Genomic DNA, 27,247 nt, shown 5'->3' on the forward strand with positions numbered 1-27,247 from the left:
TCACTTTTAATCCTCCTAGATATAAATATTAAAGGTTTCCTTATACTTTATATTATGCTCTGATAGCTTTTTCATTGATAAAAGGACTGTGCTGCCATAGAATGAAAACATTGAATGAAAACTTCCATAATGCCTTATCAAATGAACTGAAGAGTTTTAACAAACATAAAAGGAACCTGCTGTGATCACTAGGATGCTACATGGATTTACTAAGAAGGCTAACTTACTTTTCATTTTGGACAGGATTACTGGATTACATCTGGAGAATATGACTAGTGTGGCATAAATGAACTTTTGCTTGACAGAAGGCTGGATCTTTCTTGATGTTCTTATGATAGTGCACAAGCAGCCATATGGGCCAGATTAAAACCAGGTTGAATTACTACATCTGACATGTGCTGATCAGCTACACATTTAAGGGAGGTGGTGCTCGGTATGCTCTGAGACTGTCTATATTTCAATCTGTCTGTTTCTCTTCTTTTTTTCAATGGTTCAAATGAAAATATGGGTAGCATGTTTATCAAATGTGTGGCTAGCATTCACTGTAAATCAAAAATTGTCTGTGGTGCAAGAAATATAGCAGTAAACAAAGACAGACATGGCCCCTATTGTAGAGCTATCAAACGAGTTAACAGAATTAGGAGCTGAAATGACCTCAGCAGTTTCTAATAATTTAATTAAATTTAATAGGGATAAATAACTAGTCTTGTATTTAGGCAAAGATTTGGCTTAGCAACAAAACCTTTGAAAAAGACTTAGGATTTTAGTTGACAACATGCTCAATATCTGTCCAACAATGTGATTCAACTTTCCCTCCAAAAAAGCTAATATAATTTTAAGCTGCATTAATGGAAGTGTAAACTATGGAATAAGTTCTACAGAATAGCTATAGAATAAACTATAGAATAGTAATTCATATTTTTTCCTCATCCTAAACACTGAAAAATATTACATATGTATATTTCAATGAATCACTAACTACAGTGACCCTCTAAGCATGATTTCCTAAGAAACTATGTTTCAGAATCTTCTTGGGGTAGGGAGAAGACAAAGGGTACATAGTTTGAAGCCATATCTATTCTCTGGAGATCTAGTAAGTTGTCTGCTTACACATAGGCAAATACCACACATGGGGGGCACCTATGAGAACGTGGAACACGTGTGAGTGTTTTGCGGTGAATTCTTGAGCTAGAGGATACCAGTGTTGTAAAAAATTTCTTTTAAGATGCCTTTCTGTCCTATGACTTTTATTATCTAAGCATATTTTTCTTCCTCATATAAATATATGGCTTTGTCCCCAAAGCCACATATTTTTCTAAGGTTTAAGGGATGGTAAGGGACAGGTTTTTATTTGCAACCTCAGGGTACTGCAATCTCTCTGTCTACATGTTTATGTGTATATATGTATGTTTTAGGTAATCACTAGACAAATTTAATTATTTTGATAAAATTTTGCAAAAAAGTTCATTACAAATTTATTTTGAAAAGATGATATAAGACATTATGGTTAAAGAACAGAATTTATAGTAAAATGTTTAAAGTGTTTTTTCACTCTTTCTTGATTTGAGAGTTGGTTTGGCAAGACTCTGTAGCTATGAAATATTTAATATTTGCAGACTTAATGAGTGACTGAATTGTTGCTAATGTTTTCCCATGTGTGGGGTAGTTATAATTCTCACACCAGAGAAGAAATTAGAAGATTGTTGCCTGCCCTAGTTTGCATATTTGTATACAAAGGGAAGAAGAGGTAATCGTATCTCCTTTCTTCTTCATGGAGAAACAATCAAGAAACATGAATAAATAAAATGAACTAGCTGTGTTGTCCTCAATAGCAGATCTATGCACTTCTTACCTCTCTTTCCTACTCATTTCTCCTGTATAGTAAAATACAGTTCACAGAATAAATGATATTGTTTGTATCATTTATAAATGAAGACTGACCTATATGAGAAGTGTTAAAAACTCCACTACATTTTTACATTGGAAATTATTATTGTTATTATTTTTTTTGAGATGGAGTCTCGCTCTGTCACCCAGGCTGCAGTGCAGTGGTGAGATCTCAGCTCACTGCAAGCTCCACCTCCCGGGTTCACACCATTCTCCTGCCTCAGCCTCCCGAGTAGCTGGGACTACAGGTGCCTGCCACCAGGCCCTAATTTTTTGCATATTTAGTAGAGATGGGGTTTCACCGTGTTAGCCAGGATGGTCTCTATATCCTGACCCCGTGATCCACCCGCCTTGGCCTCCCAAAGTGCTGGGATTCCAGGCCTCAGCCACCGCAACTGGCCTACATTGGAAATTATTAACAAACTTTTCTGAAAAGAAAAAAACCATCAAGTTTAGTTCTGTTGCTAAACATAGCTTAAGCCTGTTCAAATTCAACAGAGGTCAGAAAGGCATATTATCTGCATATTAGCAGCCTATTCTTCTCTTGGAGAATATCTAAGTACGCAAGGAGATCCAAGAGAAGATGGGTTATCAGAATGTCAACAGTAGTCGCCTGAGGCCAAAGTTTGGAGGAAGTATGTCTATTCCGAAATTTCACCTTGAAAAAATACATATGGAAAGTTAGATTTTTTGAAAACGTATAATAATATAATACTTACATTCCATTTGCTAGAGTGTTAGTTTCTGAAGCGCTTTCTTCTACAGTCTCAAACTTTTGTCAGACACAAAATTCTAACATCCCTAAAATTGTCTAAAAATATATTCTATGTTCTATAAATATGAATATGAACATAACTCTTACAACATGGAAATTAGTCTGTGAATGACCTGGGAAGGAATTTAAAGAATCAAACGAAAAATTTCTTAAGAAATGAAAATAAGCTATGTGCCTCCAATCTGATTACCATTTAACTGCCATATGGGTATGATTTGGTCTCATCATTGCATTTGATACTAGCAACCATGTGCCTTCCTTGAGTGGTTTATCATGTTGGAGTCTCTTTGTTATCACCCTCTCATTGCTCCTATTTAGTCTCCTATATTGACTCATCTTCGTGAGCTCGTTCAACAAATAAAGACATTCCTTCAGGTCCTGTTCTTCAAAACTCAGTTGTTGAAAAAGCAGTTATTGAATACCCTCCATGTGCCAGGGACTATATTGGGTGCTAGGGATAAAATGAATGAGAATACATGTGGTCTTACTCTTAGAGAGCTTGTACTCTGTTGGGGAGAAGATGATATGAAAGAAAATATTCCAAAAAGAGTTAATTACAAATATTGATAAGTGCTTTGAAGGAAAACTACAGTGCGCTATTATGAGCAATATAACAAGGGGATCTTTTTGAGGCTAGGGAAGGCCTCTGAGGAACTGATATTTGAGTAGAGATCTGAAAAGTGTATAAATAAAAAAGTACATGCAGATGCCAGACACAGTGGCTGAGGCCTGAAATCCCAGCACTTTGGGAGGCCAAGGCAGGCAGATCACCTGAGGTCAGGAGTTCGAGACCAGCCTTGCCAAGACGGTGAAACCCCGTCTCTATTAAAAACAGAAAAATTAGTGGGTGTGGTGGTGGGTGCCTGTAATCCCAGCTACTTGGGAGGCTGAGGCAGGAGAATGGCTTGAACCTGGGAGGCGGAGGTTGCAGTGAGCTGAGATCATGCCTCTGTATTCCAGCCTGGGTGATTGAGCAAGACTCTGTCTCAAAAAAAAAAAAGGTACCTGCAGAGACTCTGTATTGGGAGGGAGGATTATATATTGATGGAAGTAAAGAAGGCCATCAAAGTCAGAGCACAAGAAATGGAGGGGAAGAAAAGTGTGGGAGGAGGCTGAAGAGACTGCTATTCACATCATGGAAGGCCCCAAGGGTAGCTACATTAGGAGAAATACCTAATGTAGATAACGGGTTGATGGATGCAGCAATCCACCATGGCACATGTATACCTACGTAACAAACCTGCACCTTCCGCACATTTACCCTAGAACTTAAAATATGATAATAATAATAAAAAAAGATTCCTATGACTGTCTTAACTGTTAGCACCAGTACTAAATTTCTGACTGATGGTTGAATATCTACACATGAATGTTTTCATGTCACCTTCAACTCAAACTCATTATCTTTTATCTGGACAACTGCAGCAGTCTCCTGATTGGTTATCCAGATGCAAACCTCTCTGCTTTAACCGACAGAAACCAGGGTGCACTAAGTTCAAACCAGAGAATAGGTACATGTATCTATGAAGATCAGTAGGACTTCAATAGTTCAATGTTATGCAGTCTCAGCACCTAAGATCTCCATTTGATTAGTATTGCTTTAAGTAACATGTAAAAAACTTCTTCCAAATTCTTAAATATCAAGTTTCATAAATACTGAAAACTGTAAGTTAAAAATGAAGCACTACAATCATACATTAAAATACATGACAGCATTGTTTTAGAAAGTGCACAATTTATTACATTTATGAGTTCATAATAAAATGGATACTTAGGAACTTTAAAAATGAGTTAGAAGGAACAATTAGATGTAAAATTTTCAAATCTTGGAAACTGAAATATTAAATTCTAGAATTTTCTTAAAAACTCTTTCTTATGAAAGAGAAATTTGCATAGTTTGAAAATTATTATAGCCTTTCAAGGGAAAAGGAGGAATTAAAAAACAGACACATTGATGAAGGCAATGAGTTCTTCTCGGCTGGTTTATTCTCCACTGAGGCTCAATATAGGATTATATTTTCTTTACTTACAGGAAGTGGTCACTGCTCTGTTTTCCAATAACCCTCAAAACAGAATAACAATACTTATGCAAAATAACACAAGCCTTAACTATTATACTCTGCAGGCTTTACCATTTCAATACACTTCTAGTCCAACTGCTTTCCCAACTCTAAAGTTCTGTGAATGAACTATGAATATTTTTAAATATTTTCCAGATTCATCAGGGAGGCTGCTTTTCTTCTCTGCACTGTAATCACACTGAGCTGCAATTAAAATAAACAATCGGTAAGTAGTTACTTTTTCTGTGGAAAACCTTAGATTAATACAAAGTAGAATGCATCACAACCTATAAGTACTGAAAACGGTCTTATTGGAAAGGGTTTTGTAAATGATCTTTTTCTTTTTGAGGCAGTCTTGCTCTGTTGCCCAGGCTGGAGTACAGTGGTACAATCACAGCTCACTGTAGCCTTGACCTCCCAGGGTCAAGTGATCCTTCTGCTTCAGTCTCTTCAGTAGTCACTATGCCTGGTTAATTTTAATTTTTTTCAGAGACAGGGTCTCACTACATTGACCAGACCAGCCTTGAACTCCTGGGCTCAAGCAATCCACCCACCTTGGTCTCAAAGTACTGGGATTATAGGTGTAAGCCTCTGTGCCCAGTCAGTGATCATTTTAAAATTAATATCTATTTTACTCTTAAAACTTTAAAATGTCTATTCCATTAGAGAAATGCAGGTCAAATAAGACATTCGATAGCTCAGGGTTGATATGCTTAGAATTGTAAAACATATTCCAGATGGATGAAAAGCATCTAGATGAAAGTTAATCAAGAAAGTATCTAAGGCCCGGCGCGGTGGCTCAAGCCTGTAATCCCAGCACTGTGGGAGGCCGAGACGGGCGGATCACGAGGTCAGGACATCGAGACCATCCTGGCGAACACGGTGAAACCCCGTCTCTACTAAAAAAATACAAAAAACTAGCCCGGCGAGGTGGCGGGCGCCTGTAGTCCCAGCTACTCGGGGGGCTGAGGCAGGAGAATGGCGTAAACCTGGGAGGCGGAGCTTGCACTGAGCTGAGATCCGGCCACTGCACTCCAGCCTGGGCGACAGAGCAAGACTCCGTCTCAAAAAAAAGAAAAAGAGAAAGTTTCTAAAACACAGACTCATGTGAGCCAACACAATGCAAGGCTGATAATAAAGTGATGATAGATCTTAACAAGGAAAGTCTAATAGAAAAATAATCTTTACATGTTAGTAGGAATTGATAATATATACACATGGTAAAAAAAAGATCGAACAGTACGAAACCGTAGACAGCATAAAGGAAGTCTCGTTCCCATTGCTGTCTTTCATTCCATAGACCCCTCTCCAGATACAACCAGTATTTCCAGTAAAGTATGCTTCCAGAAATATTTTAAATGAGAATATATGTATTTCTTCTTTCCTTTTATTTAAAAAATGATGAAAGAATTATAAACACTTTTCATCTTGTTTTCTTTTCTTCTAAATTATCTACCTTAGAAATAGCTCTATATTAGGCCTATTATACTTTATTCTTCTTAATAGCTGCGAACTATTCCTCTGTATGAATACTCCATAATTTAACTAGTCTGCTATTGTTGGGTATTTGTATGGTTTTTAATCTTTTAAAATGACAGACAATGCTTCAATCAGCATTTTACATGTTTGCTTCCTGGCAAAAATGTTTCCAGGTGCAAGTATGGGTCAAAGGTTACATACATTTACAGTTTTTGAAAGATACTGCCAAACTGTGCTCTGGAGACTGTACCAACATGTGCTTATATCAATAATGGTGAGAGTGTCAGCACAATGCACTTCCAAACTTCATGATCTGATAAGTGAAAAATGATGTGATTACAGTTTAAATTTGTATTTGTCTTATAGGTGAGGGTGAACATCTTTTTAAATGTTTAAAAGCCATCTGTCCTTCTTTCTCCATAAACTTCCTTTATATATTTGTCTACTGGACTGTAGCATTTTTTGAAAACGTAGGCATCCTTCGTATGTATTTAGGGCATTAGCCTTTTCTCATATATGGGATACATATTTTTCTCAGTTTGTCACTGACTTTATGACTTTTTCTGATACAGAAATTTGAAACTGTGAACATATTTATTATTTTTTTTCTTTGCTTCTAGGTTTTGTGTTCTTGCATTGAAAGGCTTCACCACACTGATTTAAAACACTTGTATGTTGAAAGATCACAGTATGGCATTCAACCATTTAGAGTGATACACTTAGAATGGATGAATAACATGTAGAGAAAGTTAATCAGAAAAGCACATTTAGAGCAAAGTGAATCAGCATGATTCAGGGCTTGTACTGAAACAGTAACACGATGCTGCACTGCACTATGGTAAGTGTGATGTATCAGAGACGATAATAATTTTTAAATTTTCTTCATTTTGTTAATATCATGCATTTAGTAGGACATTATTTCTAATAGCACTTTTTTAGTTTTTATAGGAAAATTAGAAGATTCAGAGAGGGCAAATATAAAAATTAAAAAAATAAAATGTACATCTTACAAACAAAGTTGATCACCTGGACTCATATAAAACAGAACAAATATTAACTCCAGGGAAGAAATTCCTTTTTGGGTAAGGGGAAAGTGCCAAATGATTACCTTCCATCTTCAAATAGGAACAGAAGGGAAGGATAAAAGCTTAGGGAAAGATTTGTTACAGAACAATTCGTGAAGTGGTTACTGACAAAACATTTCAAAAAGGTTACTTAAAAGAATGGTGGAGTCTTTCCCATTGGAGAGTTTAAACAACAGAAGAAACATCAGTACTAGACTGTTTAGGTTTAATTTTTTCGGGGGGAACTAATCTAGATGCTAACTGGTTATATAGTTAATGTCCTGTAATTGTACCGTTTTTACTATAGAACTCAAGGTAGCTGATTTTACGTAGACATTTTCTTTGCCACTTGCCTTAAAAAAGGTAAATGAGAAGCTTTAAGGATTATGATATAGAAATTTAATTTCTTACATATCCTTCTAAATATCTACTTATCACTAAGGGAAATGCTTTACATGTGTTAATTCTTTTGATCCTTTAATAACCATATGAGGGAGGTGTTATTATCCTATATTAAACATGAGGAAACTGAGGCTTAGAGGAGTTGAAATTGCCCAAAGTCACATGACTACTTAATGGCACTAAATGGCACTAAGGGATTTGCCTAACACCAAAACACATACTCTCCAGATACTGTCCAGTGCACCTAACTTCTGTTACCTTATAACCTAAATATGTTCTTAAATAATTGGCTAACCCATTAGTTAATTTATAACTTCATCAGACATAAAAATTATTTGACAAGGCTGTAATTACTTTCAAGAGGGAGAGGAACAGAAGGATAAATCATTACTAAATTTTCTTTAAGTGGCATGCCATGTTCATAACAGAAGTAGATTTTAAAAAATCTGTAAATATCATGAACATAAACTGAATTCAGCAAGCAGAGTGGCTTTACTATGTATAAAATGCCGTAGTAGTTAAGAATATTAATTTTGATTGAAATAATACATTTATAAGCAAATATAATTAATAATATAGTAATTTGATTTGTTTTTGCTTTCTTGCCTGCCCTATGTATCCATCCATTTCAACTGTCTGTTTCTAGTCTATCTTTATAATCACTGAACTGGTCTCATTTTGTTCCTCATAAGAGGGACTATTGCTCCTACTTTATAATCAAGGGCGCACTTCCTTTATATGATGTGTGTGTATTAAGAGAAATTATCCCTTAGTATTTCATTGATATTCTGCATTTTCTACTCTATTTCCCACTGGACAACTTTTATATTGTATTTTAGATTTCTTTGGTCATATGAAAATATGCATTAAGTAAATTAACCTGTAAGCCAAGGAATTATTTTTCCACTGAAAAGTAAAATAAAAACAAAGGCAGAGAATTTGAAATATTACTTTCAAAGCAATATTATCTACTTTCAAATCTGTTAGTGAATATCTGCCTAGTTTTAGACAGAATATAATTCTAGAGCAGTGTTGTATAACAGAACTTTTTGTTATGACAGAAATGTTCCATATCTACACTGTCCAATGCGATAGCCCTAGCTACATACAGCTATTGAGCACTTCAAATCTGACTAGTATGACTGAGGATCTCAATTTTAAATTTTATTTAATTTAAATTAATTTAAATATAAATAGTGGCCTGTGGCTAGAGGTTATGATAGTTAAGACAGTATATTTCTTTTCTTTCTTTTTTTTTTTGGTTGAGACAGGGTCTCACTCTGTCCACCAGGCTGGAGTGCAGTGGTAGAAGCATGGCTCACTGCAGCTTCGACTTCTTGGGCCCAAGCCATCCTCCTGCCTCAGCCTTCCGAGTAGTTGGAACCACAGGTATGCACCACTATACTTGGCTAATTTTTAAAATTTTTTGTACAGAAAAGGCATTGCCATGTTTCACAGGCTGGTCTTGAATTCCTGGCCTCAAGTGATCCTCCTGCCTAGGCCTCCCAAATTGCTGGCGCTACAGTTGTGAACCACCACGCAGAGCTTATTTTTGTTTCCAGTGTTTACTTTTTCAACCTCACATATTAAAGGGATTAATTTTAAAATATGTTAATCTAGTAAAAATAAACTATTAAGTTCTCTGGGAACTTCTAAAAAACTTATCTTATCTTTGAACTGTTTATTATCTAGGGATAAGAGGATGCTCCCTACCTGCTGGGAAGCTGAAGCAGCTCTCTCTTCTGCCTGACTCAGACGCCTTTGAAGTCTATTGGCTTTTTCTCGATGCTCTAGAATTAGCTTTTCATTCTATTAAGGGGAAATAGAAAACAAGTTAGAAATCCATATGTGACATGGAGATGTTTTGTGGAATAATCAATGAAAAATCTGGACATCATTTTACCACTTATAAAATACAAATAATAATATCTCAAAATTTACATTTTTTCAAGTTATGAACTTTAAAATAAAACTTGGCTTTACATTCTTAATAAATGGTTTTCTTTCTCCCACATGCCAGCAAAGAAAGTGAATTAACAAATCTCAAAGCAAAATGGCTCAGAAGAACAAGACTTTCAATTTGTGAAGATCACTGCTTCAGAATCACCTGGACTGTGAAAACACAGACTGCCGGGCCTTACAACCAGAGCTTTAGCAGGGTTGGGATGAACTGTTTCTGTATGTTCCCCGAGACATCTGCATACTCCAGCGTCTATTAGGGTCAACACAACTATTAGGTACTGTCATGGGTTGAATTGTGTCCTAACCCCCAGTACCTGTGAATATGACCTTGTTTGGAAATAGAGTCCTTGCAGATGATCAAGTTGAGATGAGATCACTAGGGTGGACCATAATCCATATGACTGATGTCTTCATAAAAGGGGAAATTTGGACACAGAGACATACACGTACAAAGGAAAGACAAGTTGAACACAGAGAGAACACAATCTACATGTCAAGGAATGTCTGAGGCTACCAGAAGCTGGGAGAAAGGCATGAAACAGATTCTACCTCACAGTTCTCAGAAGGAACCAACAATGTCAACACCTCAATTTTGGACTTCTAGCCTCTGGAACTAAGAGACAATTATTTTCTGTTGTTTAAGGCACCCAGTTTCTAATACTTTGTTATGGCAAGAACTATACAGGCATCATGAATACCAAGCTGTCACAACATACTGTCATGCAGACAAGTCCAAATAATTTATCAATTAAAAAACGGATTAGCTGTCTCCATACTTACTAGCCTGGTTATAGTACATCTGAAAAAATATTTTTGTACAACTAGAATTGTTAAACAGTTTTTCTGGCACTTATCTGAATGAGATAATAATACAAGCCTAATCAGGAAGAGTTAGAAAAACACATTTTCTATGAAGAATCAGAAACTTACTGTACTGAATATCTTCTTTTAAATTTTTCTGTATTGTAAATTACTTCATCAGAATAGACATCTGGAAGTGGGAGCTACCTGAAAGATTATTTTAGTGGCTATTCCTTAAATAATTTCTAAATGGCTCATATCAATTCATAATGCCACGATGCTTAGGAGTAATGATTTCACTATAGTTCCTATAGTAGACCACAAAGATGGAGTAGACCATATACTCGGGGAAATTCCAACAAACATTTGAAGTTAGAACATCAAATGAAGATGAACATCAAATGAAGAGATCTAAAAAGCCCCAATCATAATCCAAAAAATTATTTACTTTTTGAACACCTCAAGGAAAAAAACTTGAACTCTTGCTATATTTAGTTCTAAGGCATAAATCTAAATATATTTTAATATACTACAGTAGGCAAAAGTATTTTTTGTGTGATGTGTCTTTGGGGATGGATTAAAATGGAAAAAAGATGACTGGGTTAAAAAATAATTTTAGAGATGCATAAGAATGAAGGGGATCCTAATACATTCTCTGAAATACTACAAAAGTTCTATTGGTAAAACAGAAATAAGAGCTCTACCTTTTATTATTTACATATGATGAATCACTGACGTTCAAAGCTTTTATTCCCATTATATTGCGTGTCGGCTTTTAGGGTTATGGATGATTTCTGTATTGTTATTTCCAAGTAGAGAAATAATTTGGATTTGGCTCAGGTAAAATTCTATAACATGTGTATCAAGCTGCAGCAGAAAGCACTTCCCAGGGGAGTCATTATCTTACCTCAACTACCTTTTCATTTGCCATTTCCAGCTGAGAAAGCAGCTCTTGGGTATGAAGTTTCTGTCGACTCAGCTCACTCCTATTAATCAAAAGACAGCACCAAAAAATCCATTAATATAATTGTTCCAAATAGAAAAAAGAATCTTTATTAGCAAGATACATGTTCATGATTTGAACAAAAATATCATCTTCATGTGCAAAATAAAGTCACTTACTAATAGACCATATCTCAAAGGACTCATTTATTTCTTTTTAATAAAATACACATATATTCTAGAGATTAGTTGCACAACAATGTGTATATATGTAACACTATTGAATTGTACACTTAAAAATAGTTAAGGTGGTAAGTTTTATGTGTATTTTATCATAACTTAAAAAATTTTATCACAATTAAAATGGTAAATTTTGTTATGTATATTTTGCCAAACTAAAAAAAGCAAAATAAAAACACATATTTTAAAAGTACAAAAGTATCTTCAATATTATTTTGAGATACTATTAGACACTAAAATAAAGGCATACTCATATCAAAAAGATACAGTATTTATTACTACAAAATCTCATAAGCTACTGTGCTTCTTAGCTATAGTATGTGTGTGTGTTTTTTTTTTTTTTTAATGAGACGGAGTCTCACTCTGTAGCCCAAACTGAAGTGCAGTGGCATGACCTTGGCTCACTGCAACCTCTGCCTCCCAGGCTCAAGTGATTCTCGTGCTTCAGCCTCCCGAGTAGCTGGGACTACAGGTGTGCACCACCACGCCTGCCTAATTTTTTGTATTTTAGTAGAGATGGGTTTTCACCATGTTGCCCAGGTTGGTCTCAAACTCCTGAGCTCAAGCAACCTGCCCTCCTCGGCCTCCCAAAGTGCTGGGATTACAGGCATGAGCCACCATGCCCAGCCTTAGTATGCATTTGTAAGATTCATATACAGTGCTTTTTAGAGGAGTTCAACTCTTAGAAATTTAAGGCAACATTAATTACTCCAGTATCACTTCAGTGCAGTACAGTTAGAATTCTTATTTATGTTTTGGTTGTAAATGTACTGTATTTTACTCATTCATATCATTTATGCTTCATTAGCTAAAATTATCTTATGCACAGAACTGTCTTCTTTGTTGTTGTTCAACATATAAGTATTATATTGCTTTTAGTCAAAAGTCACTTCAAGAGTTTCAGGTTAAGGGTACATACAATGTAGCATTAAAAATAACTTAATCTGAACAAAGATCAGATAAATTTGTGAGTGTTACATATAATGAATCAATGACATTCAAAGCTTTTCTTCACATCACACTGTGTGTGAACTTTTAGGGTTATGGATGGTTATGGATGATTTCTTTATCATTATTTCCAAGTAGAGAATTAATTTGGATTTGGCTCAGGTGAAATTCTTGATTCAGTATTGGCTTTTATCCTTTGACCTTATTTGTGCTTGTGAAATCAATCAACAGATTAGCTCTTCCAAAATAACTTCAGCTTTGATTTTTTTTCAAAGGAGCCAGCAAACAGCCTAAAAATTTGGTAAGCCTCTCAAGTGTCCTATTGATGAGTGAATAGTTGTTAAAAATAGCAAGTAATCTGTTATAAGTATATAAAACAAAAAGCAATGCCATCCACTATTCAATTATATAAATAGTTACTGAACATTCGTTACAGGCCAGGTGCAAGGTATGTGGTGGCAAACATAGTTGTTGTCATCATAGAACTGACAGACTACGAGGGAGATTGGTTATTCTAACTCAGTGATTTCATAAATACAGGTTCACTGACTATGAGGAGTTTGAGTATCTATCATCAATTCCATGACAGACGAAGCCAAATATATTGTTTTAGCTTTGAGTGATAATAACAAAATATAACAAATTATTATGCTTACTTTAAAGTATCTTGTGCAGCTTAAAATTATTGCCCAACCATCCCCCCAACAACATAAAAAAAAAAAAACCAACTAAAGAATGATAAACAAAATGACTAGTGGCCAGTCTTCTAGGTCAAATGTAATTAAAGGTAAAAGTTATATATATTAGTGCTGATGAAAAACAAATTGTGAGTATAACTGAGATTGAGACAAAACAATGATCACATTTATAAAGTTAGCCAACATTCAGTTTACACAAAACCTTTTCAGGAAAACACCTACTTGTATAATTTCATGCCTAAACTATTCTTCAGTTCTTACTCAAGATAATCTGAATGATGGATAGTAATAATTTTCCACAATATTTAAGATCACAAAGACACAAATCATTAAATGAAAATATACTTTAAGTTACCCTTAATCCACGTAAATATTTATCTCTTTATATGTCAAGCTCTGTCTCCCCCATTGGATGGTGAGCAACTTTGTTACTCATCTTTGTACTCAACAAAGCTTGGCAAATAATAGTGAAAATGATGTGATGATGATAATAAGAGCAAACATTTCCACAGTATTTGCTTACAATGTGCCAGACACTGTTGTAGGTGCTTTCATAAATTAATTTAATATTTAGTTTGCATGACTAATATATGAAATCCCCCCCCCCCTTTTTTTTTGAGATGGAGTCTTGCTCTGTCGCCCAGGCTGGAGTGCAGTGGTGCAATCTCGGCTCACTGCAAGCTCTGCCTCCCAGGCTCATGCCATTCTCCTGCCTCAGCCTCCCAAGTAGCTGGGAATACAGGTGCCCGCCACCACGCCCGGCTAATTTTTGTATTTTTAGTAGAGATGAGGTTTCACCGTATTAGCCAGGATGGTCTCGATCTCCTGACCTCGTGATCTGCCCTCCTCGGCCTCCCAAAGTGTTGAGATTACAGGAGTGAGCCACCACACCCAGCCCTGAAATCCCCATTTTTACATATGAGAAAATTAAAAGACAGAAATTTAAAAAATAAGTAACATGCCTAGGGTCACATAGCTTGTCAGGTTTTTTTGTTTGTTTTTTGAGACAGGGTCTCACTCTGTCACCCAGGCCACAGTGTAGTGGCATAATCACGGCTCACTGCAGCCTCCACCTCCCAGGCTCAGGTGGTCCTCTTGCCTCAGCCTCCTAAGTAGCTGAGCCTACAGGTGCATGCCATCATGCCCGGCTAGTTTTTTTGTATTTTTTGTAGAGACAGGGTTTTGCCATATTATTGCCCAGGTTGATCTAGAACTCCTGGGCTCAAGCAGTCCTTCCGCCTTGGCCTCCTGAAGTGTTAGGATTACAGGCGTGAGCCAACGCATCTGGCTGCTTGTCAGCTGTAGAGTCAAGATTAAAAACAACTTGGCCCTTTGATTCCAAAGTCTGTGCTCTTAACCACTGCCCTATACTGCAACATGGAAGGTAAATAATGAAAGTTCGTTGAATAACACACACACACACACACACACACACACACACACACGCACGCAGAGAGTATATGTGTGTGTGTATGTGTATTAGGCCTTCTAGGAATATGAAAATTTATATACTTGGAAACCTAACAATTAAATTTTTACTTCAGACTTCTTCCCTAAAAGTCCAGTCTTAAACTCAAACTTAACAAGCCCAATATCAAGCTTTTTGCATTGTCTCACAAATCTACTTCTCATCCTGCTGCTCAGTTTTTATACTGACATCTCTGCCCTAGGTGTCTAGGTTAAAAAGTTTAAAGACAACTCCTATTTCTCACTTTGTCCTTCTTTTTTTTGTGAGACAGTCTCGCTCTGTCTCCCAGGCTGGAGTGCAGTGGCATGATCTCAGCTCACTGCAACCTCCACCTCCCCCGGTTCAAGTAATTCTCCTCCCCCAGCCTCACCAGTAGCTGAGATTACAGGCACCCACCACCAGGCCCAACTAATTTTTGTATTTTTAGTAGAGATAGGGTATCACCATGTTGGCCAGGCTGGTATCAAACCCCTGACCTCAGATGATCCACCCACCTCGGCCTCCGAAAGTGCTGGGATTACAGGCACGAGCCACTGCGCCCAGCTTCTCACTTTGTCTTAAATGCAACGTCTCATTTACCCCGAAAGAGACTCTCTCTTTGATAGGTCTCTTGCATCTATTTTTCATTTCTACCCAGTGTTACCATCCCAATTCAAGTTCTTAGAACTTAATTCTTAGATTTATTGTAATAACAAGCTGCTTGGGTTTCTCAGTACCAAGTGAAACCATATATGTAAAGTACTCTACCACAGGGCATATGAATGCACTCAACCAATACAGTGGGTTTCCCTCTCTAAACCATGTATCTCTAGCATGTTTCTCTTTCCAAAACACCACTTTAATAATTTGCTTCCTTGAGCTATACTCTTCAATGGCTCTCAGCTATTGGACAAAATAGTCCAAATTCCTGAGAATTTCATAAGATCCTCCAAAATTTTGTGTAACTTATCTCCAACCTTATCCCCAATAGGAACCTTCCACACTTCAGCTGGGCTCTCACTGTTTCGAAAACAAACTGCATATGTATTACCTCAGGATCAGGTTTATGTCATTTTTTAGATTGTGTTTTCCAGATTTCCCATTACAATTCTTCCCATTCCTTAAGACTGCACCCTTGTCTCCCTTCTTTTCAGGTCTCCTTTCCATTCATTTTAATCCAGACAGTTTTCTTTACACATCAAATCTTTATGATATTAAATACTTATTTTATGTATGAGAGATTTATCAATCCTGTATTATAATGCTAGTGCTTTACATATATGTGTATATATATATACATATATGTACACACACATACATACATACATTCTCCTAAATGGAATAGGAACTTTTTTGGTTGTTTTGAGATGGGGTCTCACTCTATTGCCCAGGCTGGAGTGCAGCGGTATAATAATGGTTTACTGCAGCCTTGACCTTCTGGGCTCAAGTGATCCTCCCACCTCAGCCTCCCAAGCAGCTGGGACTACAGGCATGCACCACCATGCCTGGCTAATCTTATGTTTTATAGAGATGATGTTTCATTATGTTGTCCTGGTTGGTCTCAAACTCATGGGCTCAAGACAGCCTCCTACCTCAGCTTCCCAAAGTGCTGGGATTACAGTTGTGAGCCACCGTACACAGCAGAAACTTTTAAAAGAAGGATTATTTTTAGTTTCCACAATATCTACCATACTGCTTTACACATCCAAATGGAGTCATGTATCACTTAATAATGGGAATACATTCTGAGAAATTTATCATTAATTTTATTGTTGTATGAACATCACAGAGTGTACAACACAAACCTAGATGGTAAAGTCTACTACAAACCTACGTAAAATATTAATAGTATAGCCTACTGCTCCTAGGGTCCAAACCTGTACAGCATGTTACTGTACTGAAGACTGTAAACAATTTTAACAGTGTAAGTATTCGTGTATCTACACATAGAAAATGTACAGTAAAATATTGTATAAAAGATAAAAAATGGTACATCTGTATGGGTATTTACCATAGATGGAGCTTGCACGACTGGAAGTTGCTATGGGTGAGTCAGTGAGTGAGTGCAGAGTGAATGGGAAGGCCTAGGACATTATTTTACACTACTGTAGACTTTACAAACACTGTATACTGAGGCTACACTAAATTTATAAAAACATTTTTTCTTCAACACTAAATTAATCTTAGCCTACTGTAACTTTTACTTTATAAAATTTTAATTTTTTAACTTTTGACTCTAAACACAAAAGTACAGCTGTGCAAAAATATTTTTTCTCTATATCCTTATTCTTTTGAGTTTTTTGTTAAAAACAAAGACACCAACATACACATTAGATGATGCCTGCACAGGGTCAGGATTATCAGTATCAGTGTCTTCCACCTGTACATCTTGTCCCACTGGAAGGTCTTCAGGAGTAATAACACACATGGCGCCATCATATCCTTTGATAGCAACGCCTCCCTCTGGAATACATCTCTTGAAGGACTTGCCTAAGGCTGTTTTACAGTTAACTTAAAAAAAACCTGTAGGAGTATGCTCTTAGATAATAAAAAGTACAGTAGAGTAAACACATAGACCAGTAACATAGCTGTTGATGATCAAGTATCATGTACTATACTATACATAATTGCATATGCTATGCTTTTATAAGCTGGCAGTGCAGTCGTTTTGTTTAGCATCGCCATAAACCCCTGAGTAATGCATTGCATGAAGACACTATGACAGCTATGATGTCACTATGCAACAGGAATTTTTCATCTCCTTTATAATCTTACGAGACCACTGTTATATATGTGGTTCATCGTTGACCAAAATGTTATGTGGCCATTACCATATTTGCTGATTTATGGCTAAATTTCCAATTTTCTAAAATTAGAAAAGTTCTAATTTTCTAAATTATAGAAAATATAGCAGTTAGAACATTTTAATCCTTGTTTGTTCAAGATTTACTGAGGAATTTATCAGAAAACCATATTTTAGATAAAGACTACTGGTGTTTATTTAGACTTATTTATATTCTTCTTTCTCCAAAGAAACTGAAGTGGCTAAGAGAAGCTTATTTTTCATTCAAGCATTTCTTTCAACCTTACAGTTTTCTTCCAAATGAAATTTTAGAAGGTATTAAAGGGTGAAGAGAAAAGTGATTTCACCAACTCTATCCCCTGAGACTTTCCTAGAGCCTTCCTGTCAGTACTTTGTAACTTCTTATTTCTCTGTCAGGATGTTTCACTGCAGGGATAAAGGAAACACCCAGGAGGATGATTCGACTCTTTGTTATCTACAAGACATTTTCCCTTCATTAGAGAAAATAATCGAGAGTTCCCTGTATCACAAGTAATTTAGGATAAACATTAAATAAGACTTTCCAGAAAGTTTCACAGTGGTATTACAGTTGAAACACATGCTCAGTAAGACTATATAATCTCTTCCCTGGAAATCTTTAAGAACAGAAACATTCAAGGGGAACATCACACACTGGGGCCTGTTGTGGGGAGCGGGAAGAGGGGAGGGATAGCATTAGGAGATATACCTAATGTAAATGACGAGTTAATGGGTGCAGCACACCAACATGGCACACGTATACATATGTAACAAACCTGCACATTGTGCACATGTACCCTAGAACTTAAAGTATAAAGAAAAAAAAAAAAAGAACAGAAACATTCATACCTATCAGAGAGGATTCAAGTGTAATCTCCTGGAAAACACAGAGATAGAGGAAATTTCATTTTGGTATGACATTTTAAAGAGTATTTTGCACCAAATAATTGAAATAAAACTGTACCCAATTTCTCTATAATTTCTGGCTTATTATAGGGATTCAGGTTCAAGGTGTAATTACTATCTTCCACTAACTTTAAAGTACACATAGAAGAATGAGGAATCTCTTAAAGCATCACTGGGAAGTGCTTAGTTAACAGTCTCATATGTTTTTAGTTCACTTATATAATTCATGCTTATGTGATAGAAAATCCTACTCATCCTTACAAAATATAATTTAGAAATATATTTGCAAAATGCAATTTCTGTGTAAGTAAAAGTTTACTAAATAATTTACAGATGAAGCAATTTATGTTGTAACTATTAAAAAATTAAATGCTTAAATAAACAAAATACTGTAATCAACACTGATATGCTAGGTAGATGGCAATGCTTATTTACGAGGAAGGAGGGAATTTGGGAAGAGATAGATAAGAAGTAGTTTCCATTTTGGACAGGTTACATTTGAGATGCTTATTGGTTTTTTTCTAGTAAATGTGTCAAGTAGGTCATTGAATACACAAGTGAAGAGCTCAGAGAGCTGATTAGACCATTGTTGGAAGATCTTTCAGCCCTTGCCTCTCTTCTCCTGAGTGCCCACTGTTTGTTGTTCCCATCTTTATGTCCATGTTGTACCAGTCTTTTAATCAAAATGTTTTCTCAACTAAATCATATTGTTTCCCACTAAGTCCAATCAATTACAAGAGATGTTAGTAAAGCAAATCTGTGATATCATATAATATTAAGATCTAAAAGGCAAAATAAAGATTTTCTGAAATATTTAATATTTAATATTTTAATATTAGATAAAATATTTAATCGTAGTACGTGACAAAATATTTAGCAAATGCAAAGACTGTAATCTCAAGTTTTGTATGGCTTTAAAAGACCTGACTGCTAAAAAAGAAAATTCATTCCGAAGTCTCTTTCTCATTCAGCTAACTAGAAATACCATGGTTTAAGGCAGGCAGGTCAGCTTTAGATATACTAGAGAACTTTGGGTCAGTCTTAGGTTTTCTTTCCCTATTTACACTTTTCCCCTAAGTGATCTTCTCTAGTCCATGACTGTAAACATAACATTACAAAACAAAGCCTGACCTCTCTGAGCTCTTCACTTATGTATTCAACGACCTACTTGACACATTTACTAGAAAAAACTAATAAGCATCTCAAACATAACCTGTCCAAAATGGAAACTACTTCTTACCTATCTCTTCCCAAGTTCCCTCCTTCCTAGTAAACAAGCATTGCCATCTACCTAGCTGCTCAAGTCAAAAGCTTAGGTATCATCTTTGATTCCTCCTTTTTCCCTCATGCCCTATATTTAATTTATCAGTAAGTCCTGTTCCATCTCCCAAATGTATTTCAAAACTGCCGGCTTCTCTCCATCTCCACTGAAGATACCCTATTCTAAGCCACTATCATCTATTGCCAAAACTACTCTAATACTCTAATATCTGGTTTCTCTGATTCCATTTTTGCTCCCTCTCTAGTCTATTTTCCACACAGTAGTTATAAGTGGTCTTTTAAACTCTAAAGATGTTTAAAATTCTCCAGTGATTTCCCGCTGCTGCACTTTAGACTTTTTTTTAACCTTAAAATAGTACTACTTAAACATTCTTTTTTTTTTAAACCTTAAAATAGTACTACTTAAACATTCTACTTAAAATAAGTAAAAGTATCTCATTTAAAATAGCCCACTCAATCTGATCCCTGCTGAGGTAGCTCTTCAATATTACAGCATTCTTTCCCCTCACTATACTGACTCACGTGAGTGTGCTCCTTCCTAACATTGGACATTTACACTTGCTGTTCTTCTATCTGCCTGGAATATTTTCCTGACTTTTTGGTATAATTTTCTCATTTTCAGACCTCAGTTTAAATGTCACCTTTTTAGACTATGTTTTTCCTAAAATAGTCTAGCTCTTCTAACTCCTACCTCCATTCCAGTATGTATCACGTGACTCCATTTATTTTCTTCATACCACTTTAAAAATCTAAAATTGTTTATTTGTTGCTTCTGATTGTTATATTGTTGGTTCTTCTCTTACAGCCTCTCCCCACTAGAATGAAAACTCCTAATGAGAAGCTACATTCACAAGGCTTAGAATGTAACTGACAAACAAAAGGTGTTTTTTTTTTTAAGCCTATGCATGTTTTAATTAATTCCACAGAATCAGTTGACTAGTCCATCCAGTAATAACATTTCTAATATCTTACATCTTGCTTTTTCAAAGTTTTTTCTAAGTACTTGTTCTCATATCAGAACTAATGAGATAATTCAGTGATTATATTTTCAAAGTAACCATCAAGTGGTATAATAAATTTGGGAGATTACTAACAGGAAAATCAATGTGTTCTAAAGCTTTATTTATAAAGATCCTTCACAGGAAGCTTATTTTAAAGTTATCTGAAGAATGAACTGAAAGTTACAAAGTAATGGTTGAAATTTCCTCACAACGCTAATGTTAAGTGCTCATCTTAGAAGGAGTCTGGGGAAATTACGAAGTTTACTCATTTAATAAATACTGAAATGAGTGCCTGTTACACGCTATATACTACTGTGCTAGGTGCTAGGGAGACAACGAGGAAACAAGATCTAGTCACTGCCAAAGTGAAAGTTATGGACCACTAGAAATACTGGAAAGCTACTAGGCTTAAAATAGGTAGCAAATGCTATAAAAACTTCATGGTGCTATGATAAGTCACATGGAAGAACAGGGGGTAGAGCTGTCTCTTCAGAGGAAGTAGACTTTGAAGCTGATGTATGAAAGATAAATAGCAGTTAGATGGAAAAAGGCAGAGGAAGGAAAAGAAGAGTGTCACAATCAAACCCATGCATGAAATCCAGGAATTTCACATATCAGGAAAATTTCAAATATCAGGAAAAAAGAAAGGATAATAAATTTAGGAAACAAAAGAAGTTCAGCATGAATGGGATATACAGCGTTACTAGGAGGTGGGGGTGGGAGTGAAAGAGGAACAAACTGGAAATGCAAGGAAATACAGATCATAAAGAACCTCATAAGTCATAACCAGAAATTGGCACTGAAGTATTTTAAGAAGAGACGTGATATGATTTGATTTGAACATCAGGAAATCTTGCTGACTGCAGCAGGAAAAATAGTAAGGGTATTAATCCGTAGTCAAATTAGAGTGTTAATGTGGCAATCCAGGTGAGCAATGTTGATAGCCTGAATGATAGCAACTGGAGAAAAAGGGACAGATTGAAGAGCTATTTAGGAGATTGAATTAGTAACAATGGGGTGTGGGGTATGAGGAGGAGTCCAGGATGGTACCCAGAGTTTTTCTTGAGCAACTGGGTAGACGATACTACCATTCACAGAAATGGGAAATACAGGATGAAATAAAAATGAAAACTTCAGCGAGGGGTGAAATAATGGGTTCAATTTAGACTAAACTCAGTTTGAGGTACCTATATGTAAATATTCAGCAGAGAGTTGGAAATACAGACTATTTCAAAAAGGTCTGCATTAGAGGATGTTTTATAATAATAATTTCTGTTTGTCTCTATCATAGAAATGAATATCCTAACCCATATTGAAAGAGAGAGTTTCCATACTAATTGTATTTTAATTGTGACTATCACTGGCACATACACTAGCTGAAATGGTATGGTTATGAGAGTATGAGCAAGGTTTTCTCTGTAATGTATCCATCTCTTTGAAAACATCACACATACTTTGAATAAAACTAATAAAAGACATATGAAATAAAACAAAGTTATTTAATTATGGGATAAGAAATTTAAATTTAGGCCAATATCTCAGACACTTTAATTAATTACTATAATTGCTTGGACCATTCTGTTATGATTGAGGCACAGTTTAAGGTAAGGATGAGCCATGTAGATTTTGGCTGACACGGCACAAAGGAAAACTCCCTCAATGCATGAAATCCTTTAGTGATGACTGATGATTAAATTGCATAAGGTTCTATTCTATATTACATGAGAGAATTAAAAACAAAAGGTGTGCTATTCATTTCAGTGAAATGATGGATCTGCCAGCTGCAGCAAGTACTTTCCTTGGAACTCTCTTATGACAAATTAACATAGCATGTGCCAGATGTTTTTTCTTTTTCCTGTTGAATTATGCTATAATATGCTTCAGTTACTTTTAGTAATTATGTATTTTGTAATTTGCTGGTACCTGCAGCTGCCTCTCATCCTGTTAATTAAAAAAAAAAAAAAAAAAAGGAGAAAAAAACAGTTACAGCAGCCAAACATTACAGATATACAGCCAAGGAATTATAATGTTTTACAATGTGAGGAGAATGCCTTAGGCGCAAATGCTGTGTAGTTCACTCTATATGTACAGTTTGTTTTGGACAAGCAAATATTACATATTGTATATTCATGTGTTCATTCATTTATTCAATACAGGCACACACATCATGCCTAGATTAAAAAAAAAATAATTTTTTTAACTTTTGTATTTTCTGTAGGGACAGGGTCTTGCTGTGTTGCAGAGGCTGGTCTCAAACTCCCGGCTTCAAGTGATCCTCCCACTTCAGTCTCCCAAATGCTGGGATAACAGGTGTGAGCCACTGCACCCAGCCTCTAAACTTTTTGCATAGTACTTATTATCTGATAATTAACATGTGTATGTTTATTTATTTGATAATTTCTACTTCACTGTCAATAATCTAAACTTCAAAAAAAAAAGAATCTTGTCTTTGCTGTATTCCCATTACTTCAAGAACAGTGCCTGCTCAATAAATACGTGATAAATGAATAATATGTAGACCAGGAATATGTCCGAGGGCTGGCCAAGCACTTTGGGTTTATTGGGGTGGTTGTTCAGTGTGGCTGGTGCATAAAGAACTTGAAGGATGGAGGTAGAAAGGCAGACTGCAGATAAAATATGGCAGAGAAAAGATTGTGAAAAATCTGTAGGCAACAACAAAACAGAAGTCTTTAAGTAGGCAGGGCCAGTATATTTACTTTTTAGTAAAATAACTCTAACAGCAGTATGAAAGATGGAATAGAGTGGGGAAAAATTTGATGGCAGAGAAACCAGAGTGAAGGCGGCCACTTTAGGAGCCATAGTTAAAGATGTGAGGGCCCTGACCAACTGCAGGGACACATATGTCACCACATGCTTATACGCACGCAAGTATTTCTGTAGGACAGATTCCTGTACCGGGAACTGCAAAAGGATCTGTACAGTTTAAATTTAGTTAGATTTTGCTATATTACCTTATAAAAAGTATTTGCCAGTTTACATTCCCACCCATACTGTATGACAACTCCTGTTTCCCCATGTATTTTTAGACGCTGGATGTTAACCATCTTCTACATTTTGCCAATTTGCTGGGTAAAATTATTGCTTAAATTTGCATCTCACTAATGAAAAGTGAGGCTGACCTTGCTTTGACATGTGTTTTTTTTTTTCAAATTTTATTTTTTATTATTTATTTATTTTTAAATTTTTTAAATTATACTTTAAGTTCTAGGGTACATGTGCATAACGTGCAGGTTTGTTACATATGTATACTTGTGCCATGTTGGTGTGCTGCACCCATCAACTCGGCTTTGACATGTTTAAAGGAGATTTGCATTGATGCTTTTGTGTGCTTTGTTTGAACCACTGAATTCACATACTTTGTCCATCTTTCTATTAGATTGTTAAGCTTTTAATGTGGAACCTGATGAATTTTGCATATCAATCCTTTAAAAATTTTTCCAGTATCCCATCTGTCATTTATCTTTGTTTAGTATCTTCATAAAATTTTAATTTTATGGTTAGATCGATTAATCACTTTTTCTTTTTTGGATTCTGGATTTTGTGTTTTGATTAGAAAGTCTTCTCTATTCCAAGAGAATAAAATAATTTTATTTCTTCTAATTCACTCCTTTTATACTTAGCTCTTTAATACATCTGGAATTGATTGTATATATGAAATAAAGAATATTCTAAATGAGTTATTATCTTTCTAACATCATTATTTCACCAATGATTTAAAATGCCACCATTGTCATGACCAAAATTTCTGATTTTACATTTTTTTTTCTTTTTCTGTATTCTGTTCAAATTATCTATCCTTGTGCCAATACTGTTTTATGTATTTTGATATCTGGTAGGGAAAATCTCATTTTTTTCCAACAGAAGTTTGTTGATTTAATATATAAAAATAGTAACAACAGACCAGGTGCAGTGGCTCACGCCTGTAATCCCAGCACTTTGGGAGGCCGAGGCAGGTGAATTTCCTGAGGTCAGGAGTTTGAGACCAGCCTGGCGAACATGGTGAAACTCCATCTCTACTAAAAATCCAAAAAATTAGCTGGGTGTGGTGGCAAGCGCCTGTAACCCCAGGTACTCGGGTGGCTAAGGCAGGAGAATCGCTTGAACCTGGGAGGTGGAGGTTGCAGTGAGCCAAGGTTGTGCCATTGCACTCTAGCCTGGGCAATAAGAATGAAACTCTGTCTCAAAAAAATATAAATAAATAAATAAATAGTAACAACAATCTCTCATTTAAGTAAGATTAGTAGATCTATACTGCAGTTATGGATACTATACACTAATAAGTTAACTAGTAAAACAGCTTCTTCTTTGAAGCTCAAAATTCTTTGTGATACATACATTGCAAGATAAAGGAGTAGTAGCTGAGCGGGGATAATTATAGATGAATTAATAAGATATTACAAATTAAACTTCAAACCAAAAGATACCATACAGAAACTCAAATTTTAAAAGCTTCTGATCCTAAGTTCTCTGATACTAAGATGAAAATTACCTCCTATGAAAAAATTATTTTATTTATTTTGTGTTACATTTAATTTTGACTGTAGTTACTTATGGATAGATAATTTTAAAAATCACAAGTACTGGTAGTCATATTTAATTGTCAGTTGCCAAAAGGTACAGAAGTTTCCACGGGGAATAAAACAAGTCAAGGGAGGACTACGTATATCATGACTATACTTATATTTGGTTTTGCCTCTAATATTCTCCTAACTGTAGCAAACAGGTGGACAAAAAGCAAGCAAGAAAATAGCCAACTTACAAGAATTCAGTTCTTATGAAGTACAGAGGACAGAGGCAAACAGCCAAGTACTTTCAATATTCAATGCATACAGTTAATTTAGAGACCAAGGAAGGCTAGCACTTTTTAAAAGCTGTATTTTCAGGGGGAAAGCTTTGATGCTTAATACATCACAATTAACGCACACAGAGAAGCAGGATGCTGAGACCTAACCTGAAAAGGCTCATTTTGAAAGCGAATAATAACACTTTTGATATGAATGCTAGAATACATAAAGTTGTGGTATATATAGAGAAATCATTATAGGGAGAGTCAAATGCATCAAATGAGCCATTTGCTTTTAAAATGTTCTGCAGTTTATTTTGTCATTTATTATTAATAAAAGACCTAATTGGTTCAAGACTTAGACTATACCATTGAATCACTAAAAACAAAACCACTTCTAAGGAGAACAAATGAATTCTTCCCCAGAGATATGGAAGTACCACCTAGCAGTTAGTCTGGTACTTTACTAGTACAACATAGCATATAGCAAACTGCTGATGCTCGATATGGATGCTATTGCATGTCAGGGGTAGGTTATCACCTTTGTAATGTATTTTTTCATTAAAATTTAAAATAATTTTTTTAACTTAAAAAATTATAAATCTATTATGACTGTCATAGAATTTTATATTATGACCAATAGCTAAGATAGGTCAGTAAAAATACTTCAGTAGATACATTTAATTGATTTCATGCATAATCTTCAGTATTATTTATATCCTCCAAAAAGGAGGGATACAATTCATATATATAAATCTTGCCTAAAATCAACTGCCTTCTAGAACTAGTAATCATTTTGTGCAAGTAAAAGTAAAGTAAGTACATGAGCTTTTCTCTCCTCCTCTTCCTCCTCCTCCTTCCCCTTCTTCTCTTCCCCCTCCTCCTCCTTCTTCTTTGTATATATATAAATAGAGATGGGGTCTCAATGTGTTGTCCTGTACCAAGACTTGGTTTTTAAGGCTGGGTAGAAAAGGAGGTAAGCTTTGAAACAGAAAGAAAAAAAGATGGCAAAAATTCTAGTGGTATTTACTGGATTTACTGGATTCACATATACCACTGGTCAAGATACAAACTTTTATCTTGACTATTTAGGCTAGGCAGGGCTTTGTTACCAAATGTCATTTGCTGAGCATATCCGGCCAGTGCTAGCAGAAAGTTCAAACAAACTTAAAAGCCAAGATTTCACTTAAGTAGGAAATTTCTTTAGAAGGTTGGTTGGTTTGCTTCAAGTTGCTTATTCCATGAATTATTTCTATTTATTTCTCTCAAGGTAGTTAACCATTTCATGTTGCTACATTCGGCATTCTGTTTTATGCAAAATTGTTTTAAAACAATTCTTTGTATTTAACTGAACATCTAATAAGGAGGCACTACAGCAAAACAAAAATAAAATCTAGGGACAAATAAAGAGTTTGTTCTTAACTGGAGCATTACAGCCGAGTTGACAGGAAACAGAGGCATGGGAAAATAGAACCACAGTGTCGGAAACTGCGGAAGTTCCCTTCTGATTGCTTCTCTTTTCTCAGTGAAACTGGAATTGAAGTTATTGACTAAAAGTGATGATGGGGAGGAGTTGCAAAAAGATATGAGGAGAGAAAAACAGGGTATGAAATAGTCACCAAAGAGAATAGAATATATAAAATGATTGTCTTGCAGCACTACAGGCTCCTTTTGTGGTCATGAATTTAAAGTGAGACAACCCAGAATGGCTGTGTAATTTTTCCAGCCA

The 27,247-nt window shown here is 35.6% G+C and overlaps 1 protein-coding gene across 1 annotated transcript in view; it reads right to left on the minus strand.

Annotated features, from left to right (window-relative positions):
• Positions 1 to 4,380: 4,380 nt before the first annotated feature.
• Positions 4,381 to 27,247, minus strand: part of SCLT1 (sodium channel and clathrin linker 1) — a 221,063-nt gene continuing 198,196 nt past the window's right edge. The window contains exons 18-20 of the mRNA XM_017849118.1: positions 11,338 to 11,416; positions 9,381 to 9,476; positions 4,381 to 4,926 (exon numbers count right to left, since the gene is read on the minus strand). Coding sequence (XP_017704607.1) covers positions 4,864 to 4,926; positions 9,381 to 9,476; positions 11,338 to 11,416 — 238 coding nt within the window. The 3' untranslated portion in view covers positions 4,381 to 4,863. The remainder of the gene's footprint in view (positions 4,927 to 9,380; positions 9,477 to 11,337; positions 11,417 to 27,247) is intronic.

Source organism: Rhinopithecus bieti, unplaced genomic scaffold (assembly GCF_001698545.2).
Source record: "Rhinopithecus bieti isolate Rb0 unplaced genomic scaffold, ASM169854v2 scaffold_32092, whole genome shotgun sequence".
In the NCBI taxonomy this organism is placed as follows: domain Eukaryota; kingdom Metazoa; phylum Chordata; class Mammalia; order Primates; family Cercopithecidae; genus Rhinopithecus; species Rhinopithecus bieti.